Raw genomic sequence first — 10,139 nt, 5'->3', positions numbered from 1 at the left:
AAAAAAAACTGTACCCGCCCCCGAACCACTGTCCCCAAAATGTTTATTTTTCGAAAAATAGCTTTTAGGATTTTTGCGCTTGGACTGGAAGTAAACAAAGAGGCGGACACAAGCGGGAAGATTTTTTTTTATTTCCGGGTTAAAGCAAGGTGTTCCGTTTCCGCATGCTCCTTCTTGTCACCGTGGTAGAATCGCGGCGCGTTTAAACTAAGTGAACAGAGTTGCTGTTTTTAAAAAATATATATTTCGTTTGAAAATGGTGAAGCTATCTGCGGAGTTGATCGAGCAGGCTGCCCAATACACGAACCCGGTGAGAGACCGAGAGCTGGACCTGAGAGGTAAGCAACCGCACGGCGCCGCTTGTTTGCTTGTTAGCCTGTTAGCTGGCTGTCTGGCTAGCTGGCTAGCTGGCTAGCTCCTCCTCGTCTGCCTCATTCAACATGTAGCAACAACTGCTGAACATTTGGTCAAGTTTGGCCGCTTTGGAAGTTTGGAACATCGGCGGCAGCGCCAGCGCCTTCCAGGCTGGTCCCAATGCCATTTTGAATGGTTGCAGTTTGCCATCAAGATACCTCCAGCGTTATCGTGGAGCTGCGTGTGCAACATTTCATACGCGACTTGATTGCTTTACTCAGCATCAGTAGGCAGAACCTCGAAAGACGTTTCTTGTAATATAGAAACAGTCATTTTAATGTTCCCGAGACAAATGTTAAGAAGGCAATTGATATTTTGCCGTGACCGGCAACTCTCCTGCTAGCGCTATTTGACCATGAAAGGCTCTGATTGGTCATTCGCAGGGCCGAATCTTGCACTGGGCGTGGTTGCTAACCACGCGTCACCAACTTTTCATTTTGTTTTGCCGCCGAAGATAGGTTGCTATCGACATTACCAGCCGAGCCATAACCTCCAGTAACCTCGTTCTCACAAGATGTATTCTCGCGGTGTTTGTGAGTTCACCAACTGCCGAGAATCCCTTTTTTTTGTTTTTGCTTTTGCTTTATTTAACAAATTGAAATCAAAAGCCAAACATTAAGCAAACAAAATCCCAGTGCACAACAATCTCACAGTAACAGTAAAGGAAATATAAAAAATATGCCAGGGGTCTTAAACTAAGAACTATTCAAAACACACATTGAAGGTCTTGATAGCCGCCTTAAACGCCCGAGAATCCATCCTGCTCCCATTGACAGGGATGTGATTTTTCCGCTAATTCGCGGAATTCCGCTTTTTTTTATCCCCCCCCCCCAAAAAAAAATCAGATTTTTTATTTTTATTTTATTTTTTTTTAGTAGTTCATTGTGTATGCACATGACTCCGACAGATAACATCTTCTGCTATAACAAAGACATTCGTGGTATGCTCTAATATGAGTTACTTTTCATTTGGTCACGATACAATTATTTGTTCATGAAATTTGAACTCTTCAACATTATTTATGTGTTAACTTAGTAATCACATTAGTTAGATATGATGATATTCTCAGTGATAGTTTTTAAAAGCAAAGGCAGTCCAATGTTTTTCAATGTGACTGATTTTGAGTTGACTAAAACTGCCATTTTATATGGGATAGTTTAATATACATTGAAAATTGATGCTGTTGTTTTGTCTATTTCTTTGTCATGTGAGTGCATTGAAAGTACTTCAAAACACGGAAAACCCATGAGCCAACCCTGGACCTAGCTGGGTGCCAGCGGACCCCGGACCCCCGGCTAAATTTTCACATCATTTCACTTTGGTCAAAACATTGCATTGAGATCCACCGATACGACGTTTCCACATTTCCATCCTTTGCCGTGATTGGTCGAAACAAAAGTTAGGTAGACGTGCACGCGATTCGGCTTCGTCCAATCGGCGGGAAGTGTTGTGCAGCATGCCCCGCCTTTCCCGAGCCAATCAAAGCCAAGCAGTCGCAGACTGACATTGTGGAGAACGGCCCTCGAGTGAAGCGCAAATCGATCCGGCAATTGCCAGGCTAAACGAAACCTTCAGGGCTTATTGGCTGTTTTCAAGAAATTGTAGTGGGAAAAAATACAATCAAAAGTAGCCTCCTTTTATGAATGTACACTTGTAAAGTTCTTTCTTAACCCACAATGCCCTGAGGAAGAACATGTATGCTAAGCTAAGCTAGCCATTAGCATATGTATTGCAATGGGTTAGGGTTAGGGTTCAACACAACGTGCACCTTACGGGTGTTTGTTTTTGCAACGCTTCCCCAGGTTATAAAATTCCGGTTCTGGAGAATCTGGGGGCCACTCTGGACCAGTTTGACACGGTGGACTTCTCGGACAACGAAATCCGCAAACTGGATGGCTTCCCGCTCCTCAAGCGGCTCAAGACGTTGCTGATGAACAACAACAGGATCTGGTGAGATGTGCAAACGCGCACGCACGCGCATTACCGTCGTTCTCGGGTAACCAAAAGACTATTGAATTAAAAACATCAAATGAATGGAAATGCCTTACGAGAAAACAAACTGAAGGTAACGTTTAGGAAAACAGTCAATGCCGATTTTGCACATGAATTGAATCCTCATCACTTTGTACATTTTCTGCCAATTTGAAGTCATGTCCTGTTTTTCAATGAAGCGAACGACGTTTGACAAGCTGTTTAGTTTTGGCCGATCTTTTCGATGAATTGAAAGGAGCTTCAAGTGATTGACTTTGGCGTTGTGTTGTTGTGCAGCCGCATCGGAGAGAACCTGGAGCTCAGTCTTCCCAGCCTCCGTGAACTCATCCTGACCAGCAACAACATCCAGGAGCTGGTGAGTTGCGCCTTTTCACCGCCGCTTTCTATGGTTTTTTTCATTTTCATGTTTTGGTGCTACTTCGAGCGCTACTTCGAGCGCTACTTCGAGCGCTACTTTGGGTTTCCTCTCAACTTTTATTTTGCATCATCTTTCTCGACCTCTTGTAACCTCCACACCATGTGACGTCATCACATCCCTCCAGTGCCTACGCGGTCATATTTGCCCCATTTCAAGTGTTTGTCACCCCCAAAATAGCGTCAAAGGTATGATATTGAATTGAAAGCTCATGAAAATGTTTGATGACTTGAAAAATATGCCTGAGGAATCGTGATTTTGGAGCTGGCCGCTTGCCAAAGTCGCTCCACGAGGACCGAATGTTTTGGGCGAGCCGATGAAGGGCTTTTGCGCAATTCTGATTGCCGTCGTGTTTCAGGGCGACCTCGAGCCGCTGACCTCGGTGAAGACGTTGAGTCTGCTCAGGTGAGAACGGCAACGTCGGCGCGCCGGCCTGCGTCTGGCCTGCGTCCGACCCGCCGGCCTGACCTTTTGCTTGCCGTGGTGTCTTGCTCAGCTTGCTGAGGAATCCCGTCACCAACAAGAAACACTACCGGCTCTACGTCATCCACAAAATCCCGCAGATCCGCGTGCTGGACTTCCAGAAGGTTAAACTCAAGGTGGGTTGCCAGGCTAGCGGCCATTTTGTCCGCAAGCGTCCCATCCGCCGTCCCGGCAGGAAGTCCGCGCGCTCACGTCTTGTCTAGGGATGCACGATAACAACGCTGGCCGATAATTAGCCACCGATTTGACGTCTCACAAACCGGATCATTAAATAATCTGCCGATATTCATAGGCTTGCCGCGTTGGTCCTTCTGTCGTGCTTGTGTTTGCCCAAAATGTTACCCGGACAATTTTTTTTGGGGGGCAAACTCCAAATGAGTTGTGGTTGTCTTTGACGCAGAGAGACCAACAAAATTCAGCTTCACGGTAAATGTTTCCGTGCATTCGTACTTGTTGGAGGACTCGAAAGTATATTTGTCCTCGCGTTCATTTTGCAAACGATTATTTTGCGTTCGATCGGTTTATCGGTTGAAAATCCCCCGATCGTGCATCCCTAGTCTTGTCACTTTCACGTTTCAACGTCTGCTTGTGGTCGCAGGAACGCCAGGAGGCGGAGAAAATGTTCAAAGGCAAACGCGGCGCTCAGCTGGCGAAGGATATCGCCAAGCAGAGCAAAACGTAAGAGGATTGGTCCCCGGCGGGCGCGGGCGCCATCGAGCGTATCTCCTATTTGAGCTGAGAACAGATACTACGCCGGATCGCAGAAGTCGCAGAAGCCGCCGAGCCGGCGAGCGGGCGCAGCTTGTAACTCGGGCTTTTCCCCGCAGGTTCACGCCCGGAATGGCGGCGCAGCTGGAGAAGAAGAGGGCGGGGCCGTCCCACGCTGACGTGGAAGCCATCAAGGTAAGAACTTGGCAGCCGGCATTTCTCTTGTTCTCCGTGAAAGCCGTAAAGCTGCAAATTGGTCTCGCTTTCCAAAATCAAATCCTTTCACAAGACACCAAAACAAACATTTTTAGTCTTTTTTTTGCCAAATATCTGCTCTTATTTCGGAAAACAACAATCACCGTTTTTGCCCATTTTCTGATGCGTTGCTGACCAAATGGTCAATTTGTTTGAATGTTTTCTGTACTGTTGATTTGAAATAATCTCTTTCAAATGAAAACAAAGTTTTCATGCAAAAAAAAGAGTCGATTAAAATAGAAAACATTCCGCTAGAACTCCCAATTTCCTGGCGCCTTCAGACTGGCCCAAACGGAGCCGTTTCTCCAGCGCAACAAAATTTAAAACGACGAGTGTCAACGTTGGCAGCAAACTTGTTACAAGCTCGGCAAAAAAAAAAGATGTCTAACGAGCACAATCGTGTCGTGCATTTACCAAACCGCCTCACTTTGACTGAAGGGCTGCTAGCTTCATGCTAACAGTCCAAAATGCTCACTTAGTTGGAACCCTTTAATCGACAAATATTTGAATAAAAATCCTTCAAGAAAAAAAATAGATATATTTGAGGGTCAAAAATTCATTTTTGCAGGGAAAAAGTCAATTTAGGGGAAATCAGTTATTTAAGAAAAGTATTTCACCAACATTAACATTTTTGAGGATAAAGTCTTAAAAAAAAAAGGCTAAAAGAATCAAGCATTTTTGTCAACTTGTCGGTGACGCGGCAGTTGTGAAGAAGACGGCGAGTGCCTTTTGTGTTTGTTGTCAGAACGCCATCGCCAAGGCCACGTCGCTGGCCGAAGTGGAGCGCTTGAAAGGAATGCTGCAGGCCGGGCAAATCCCAGGACAACAAGGTCCGTCCGTCCGTCCGTCCGTCCGTCCGTCCGTCCGTCCGTCCGTCCATCCCTCGGCCCGCTCTGGCCTCTCGGCGCCATCTCACTTTTCTTCCGCCGCAGATGGCGCCGGTGTGGAGGAAGAGGAGGAGGAGGAGGAGGAAGGCCACACACCCCAGATGGACGCTCAAGTGGAGGAAGTGGAGGACATGGAACAAGATCCTCACGTCAACGGATCCTGAAGACCTTGCTTATTTTTTTTTTTTATCATTTGTACATTTTTTGACGAAAAACCACATTAAATGTCCTTTTTGACTTTGTATGACGACCGCGTCGGGAATTCTTCCTTGCCTTCAAATGTAAAAGCATTCCAATTCCAGCCCAACCCCCAAAAACGAACCCGTATACATTCGCAGCGGCCAAAACGATCAACATTCATCAAATCGTTTGAAGTTGGGGTTCTGGTCGACCCACGCTGCTGCGCCCCCGTCTGGTAACGGACGGTAAAAACAAAACATGGCAGTTGGAGACTTTGTGGTTGGCGAAGATCTGAGGAGAACGCAGCGACAAATCGTTGTTGGAAATGGTGGCGTGTCAAGCGAAGTAACAATTTTGGAGCCGATCACTCATCGGTGAGTTTTCAAAAAGAAAATGGACCGAAAATCCATTCAACAACTTGAAACATTGAAACTGCGCCAGCGGACCCCTGGAGATGCGGCCGGTGACGGATCATGGAAGAAAACCGTGGCCAAGTCCCAGCGTGGGCCTGAGAAAGCTCGTTCACTGCCAGCGATGACCAAAAACGCCAAAGATCCGTTTGAGTTGCGCCGGCAGTGAAAGAGTTCACGGCGGCGGCGAGATGGTTTGCCGGAATGTCTTATTTTGTGGAGCCGACGGATGACGTCGTCCGTCGGCGGACGGATGACGTCGTCCGTCGGCGGACGGATGACGTCGTCCGTCGGCGGACGGATGACGTCGTCCGTCGGCGGACGGATGACGTCGTCCGTCGGCGGACGGATGACGTCGTCCGTCGGCGGACGGATGACGTCGTCCGTCGGCGGCCAACTTGTTCTACAACCGATCTTGCCTACAAATATTTGCTCACCCGATCCAGCGGGTCAGACCTGCCAAATATGTAGTGACAAAATGGCGCCCTCTGCTGGCTGTCGCTGTCCAAGCTTTGTAACAAACGACAGGGAGGCCATTTTTCATGGTGGCTTCCATTTTTATAAATGTGAAAAGCCCAAACGCAGGCGAAAGGTGCGAGCGCTTCATTTGTTGTACTTGCTGCAGGCGGCGTTGGGGTTGGCTCGGCGCCGCCCGGCGCCGCAGTCGCCGTCTCGTAGCTTGAGACTGGCGGCGCGGCTGTAGACGTCGTTCTGGCAGAAGGGCGAGGCCCCGCCGGCCGCGTAGTCCGGGTCCCGGGCGTCCGTCTTCTGCCGGGCTTTATTGGACAGACGCTGCTGCGGGAAACGCTGGTCCTCGCACACGTGCGGGTTCTGGCTGTGCTTGCCCCCCCGCGGCAGCGGCAAACTATGCTGCGGACGCCGCCGTGGCGACAGACAAACAAACACAAGCCACAACAACGCGTCGGTTAGCTCGGCCACGTCAAAAGCAACTTTTCATGTTCCTCTTTGGAGGGGTTTTTTTCTCCACATCTTTCGGTGTGTGCGCGCCTTCACGACGGTTCTAAAGTTCACGGCTGCTTTGGCGTGTTGACGTACGGTGTTTATGATTTCACCGACGTGTCTTTGTGCTTTTATGTGTGTTGCGTTTTTGTTACCCTGAGGCCGCGCGGGTTCAGCACTTTGGGGTTGCTGGAGAAGTGCATGCGCACGTGCCCGTCCTGGTCCACGCTGACGCTGACCTTCTTGAGCGTCCGGTTGCCGCACTTCGGGCAAAACTGTTTGCTCATGTTGCTGGTGGTCCTGCAAAGGCGTTCCACAACATGTTCGTCTTCCTGTCAGGTAAGCGCGCCTGCGCACGCGTGTACTCACGTGAAGCAGGCGTGACATCGCAGGATGTAATTGCGAGCCTGCTTGATCAACATTCCGTTGAGCGCCACCACGTGGAGTCCCATCTGGATCAGAACGTTCTGCGCACAACGCCGGCATGGGGAGTCGCACCAACAGTCACGTGCGGAGTCCAATGAGGAGTCGTGTGTGAGTCGCAAGGAGAGGCAGCAGTGAGTGACGGTGCGAGCGGCGGTGGTCAATTTCACATGGCTCAGTTGCGTGTTGACGTACGAGCGGCACGGCGAGTCACATGGTGACCAATCGTAAGAGGCGTGTCGGTGGTGTGCAGTTGCCGCGGTAACGCCGCTCACTCACCTGCATGGCAAAGTCTGTGGTCAGACATCCCACTTTGACCTGGGCAGCTGTCGTCCAATCAGACGAGTCCATCTTCATCTGCGCGATGTTGCCGGGCGTGATCCAACCTCCTCCGTCGTCGTCGTCGTCGTCATCTTCATCTTCCTCATCTTCCTCCTTCCCGGCAGATTCCCGCACGTCATCTCCCTCCTCCTAGGACAACAAAAATCAACCGGCTGCTCCAGCCCAGCGCTACCAGCTAAGCTAACGGGTGTTGCAATGACCAGTAGAGCCAGCAGGTGGCGGTCAAGGGGGGCCGGCGGTTGCCTCCAGAACAGGAAGCTGTTGAAGTCATCTGCTTCCGTGCCGGGCGCTGACGGCAGCGGCGGCGTGCTCCTCACTTCCTGTTTGCGTTCAGAACCCTGAGAGAAGATGGTGATGATGTCACAGGAAGCAGCTCAGCCACTTCCTGTCCCCGAGACCAACCGTGACACAGGTACCTCGACTTGCATGTTGAATTTGGGCCATGCGATTTACTCGTATATCAAATCAATTCCCCAATTGAATGTTTGTTTTTTTCCCAAGAAAGAAAATGTGTACTGCTAACTGAAAACCACATCCAGAAGAAAATATGAGATTACTCATGTTGTAATCTAATTACTCGAGCGATGCGGTGGCGTGTACTGAATCATATCATCATTCGGATTTTGCGTAAGGGAGGGAATTTGGGATTCAGATGCGGTCAGCGATGGTTTGAAGTGGGCTAAAGATGACCTCTGACCTTGGAGGGCAAGTGGAATCCCGCCACGTTGACGGGCGTCTCCGGGTGGCACCGCGTGTCGCTCACGTCGACCTGCAAACCACAAGCAGAAGGCCACGTCGGCTGTGTGTGTTGGGGGGGGGGGGCAGGCCGGAGGGCGGGGTCGAGGGCGCACCTGGAGGCGGGGCTCCATGCGCAGGTGCCCCGTCCCGACATGTTCCTCCTCCAGCTCCAACGTCAGCGCCAGAACTTTGATGTCGGTGGAAGACAGGCTGGGGTAATCTCCCGTCTTCTTGGAGAACTCCGTCACTGAGGGGGGACACAAAAGGCGCCGTCAAGCCGCGCCCGTCAAGCCGCGCCCGTCGTCCACGCAGACCCCGCCCCGCCGGCGCCGTTACCCAATCGGACGTGACGGGCCGGAGGCTGTCGCAGGTTGAGCTGGTACGGGAGGACGGCCAGACTCCTCCTGGTGGCTTTGTCCCGGATCTCGTCCACCACCTCCTTCAACGTGTACACGTTCTTCCCGATGTCCTGTAACGCATCGCCAAACGTCTTCATCGTCGTCGTTATTGCGCAATGCGGCGGCACCGCCTCCGCTTTTCAAGTGACAAGTCGCGGCTTGATCCATTTTCTGCACCTCCTCGCCGTCGTCATATCGCACTTGCCATGTAATCTAGTCGTTGCCATTTACTCGAGTAGTCGTGGTGTCATTCAGTATTTGCCAAATGGTCGAGTGGTGCTGCACTCGGCACCAGTAGCGCTGGCAAAATGGCAACCGTGAAAGGTGGGCAGAACTTGTAATTGCTAATGTTGTGTTTCAGAATCACCACGTCACGTGACTGTTGCATTTTGCGTTTCCAAATGTCATTTGTTCACTTTTTCTCTCCAATGAGATCATTTCTCTGGCTTTTGGCGTTCATTCCAATGATGTGCTGATTGCTAATTGCGTGATGACGAGACAGCCGATAACTACTTTCCTGACTGGGGAGTTGGCAATACTGCTCTACTGTTTACAATTGGCCACCAGATGTCGCTGTGGGGAGGCGTTTTGAACGTTCCAAAAGATCGATTCTTTTGTTCGTTTCGTTTCGTTTGGTCCATCCATTTTCTCACCCGCTTGTCCTCACAAGGGTCGCTGGAGCCTATCCCAGCTGGCCTCAACTGGTTGCCAGCCAATCGCAGGGCATCGATCGTTTCAATGTTCCATTTTTGCCGTCGCTTGGTACCAGTACCGGCACTAGAACACAATTACGCCACATTATAAATGGTTGCGTACCGCACTTTTAGTTCCGGTGTTGAAATGAGGTACACCCAGCCAACAATAATGTTTCATGTTGCAAATGGGCGAAAAGAGTATCCTCCTAATATTTGGAATGAATACATTGCAAACACATTTGAAGTTGTTTGGTCAGTCTTTATTTTACTGCTTTAACTGATGTTTGGCGTTTTTGCCACGCTATCATTTCAGTACCAGCATCTTTGTCATCATTTTGCTACATTAACAATACATCTACATGAAATCTTGTAGTTGTCATCCAGTGGTTATGTTGCGAAGTGATAGTAGTTGCAAAGCAGCCTAGTAGTTGGAGTGTTACGTTATTGTAGTTGTAAATAAGACGTCGGCACATCGATCATTGTGACGTCATCCGCGCGGTGATAAGGAAGATCGAAACCGATGGTCGATCGTGGTGCGTCAGATAAGTTCGGCGGCATCGGGCAAGGTTTGTATTCGAAAGGTTGATGAGAGTAAAAAATAACCTGGAGAGGAGCTCTGTTCAAAAAAGCTCCCGCGTCTGCGACGACATGCTCCACTCCGGGCTGCGCCATCTTTGTTCGGTGGCGTTCTCAGTACGGCCAATCAGAGAAGACCTTCTCACCACGTGGTTACCTTCTTCTTCTTCTTCTCCCAACAGCAAACGCAGCGACCCTCCCCTCAGACCAAGTTCTTGTAGTGCACGAAACATCAACAAACTCCACGAGACCACAGAAAACCG

General features: G+C 49.9%; 2 protein-coding genes across 3 annotated transcripts; one reads left to right on the top strand and one right to left on the bottom strand.

The window, feature by feature from the left end:
- Window positions 1–130: 130 nt before the first annotated feature.
- On the top strand, window positions 131–5,401 carry snrpa1 (small nuclear ribonucleoprotein polypeptide A'). Its single transcript, XM_077564609.1, has 9 exons — window positions 131–338; window positions 2,217–2,364; window positions 2,683–2,761; window positions 3,180–3,226; window positions 3,318–3,420; window positions 3,903–3,982; window positions 4,132–4,207; window positions 5,013–5,097; window positions 5,200–5,401. The coding sequence occupies exons 1-9, from the start codon at window positions 257–259 to the stop codon at window positions 5,316–5,318; spliced, it is 819 nt and encodes a 272-aa protein (XP_077420735.1). The 5' UTR covers window positions 131–256; the 3' UTR covers window positions 5,319–5,401.
- An 879-nt stretch (window positions 5,402–6,280) lies between these two features.
- On the bottom strand, window positions 6,281–10,070 carry nob1 (NIN1 (RPN12) binding protein 1 homolog). Of its 2 annotated transcripts, none has more exons than XM_077563213.1 (9): window positions 9,904–10,070; window positions 8,544–8,676; window positions 8,321–8,454; window positions 8,167–8,238; window positions 7,670–7,807; window positions 7,407–7,598; window positions 7,074–7,171; window positions 6,860–7,004; window positions 6,281–6,614 (listed from the first exon to the last, which is right to left on the bottom strand). In XM_077563213.1, the coding sequence occupies exons 1-9, from the start codon at window positions 9,970–9,972 to the stop codon at window positions 6,348–6,350; spliced, it is 1,248 nt and encodes a 415-aa protein (XP_077419339.1). In that variant the 5' UTR covers window positions 9,973–10,070; the 3' UTR covers window positions 6,281–6,347. The 2 variants fall into 2 exon arrangements, with proteins under 2 accessions (XP_077419339.1, XP_077419340.1); XM_077563214.1 differs by having other exon boundaries at window positions 7,407–7,595.
- Window positions 10,071–10,139: the final 69 nt, after the last annotated feature.

Source organism: Vanacampus margaritifer, chromosome 4, assembly GCF_051991255.1.
Source record: "Vanacampus margaritifer isolate UIUO_Vmar chromosome 4, RoL_Vmar_1.0, whole genome shotgun sequence".
NCBI lineage: Eukaryota > Metazoa > Chordata > Actinopteri > Syngnathiformes > Syngnathidae > Vanacampus > Vanacampus margaritifer.
The sequence above is the reverse complement of the archived record's forward strand: the minus strand, read 5'-3'. Positions and strand labels throughout refer to the sequence as shown.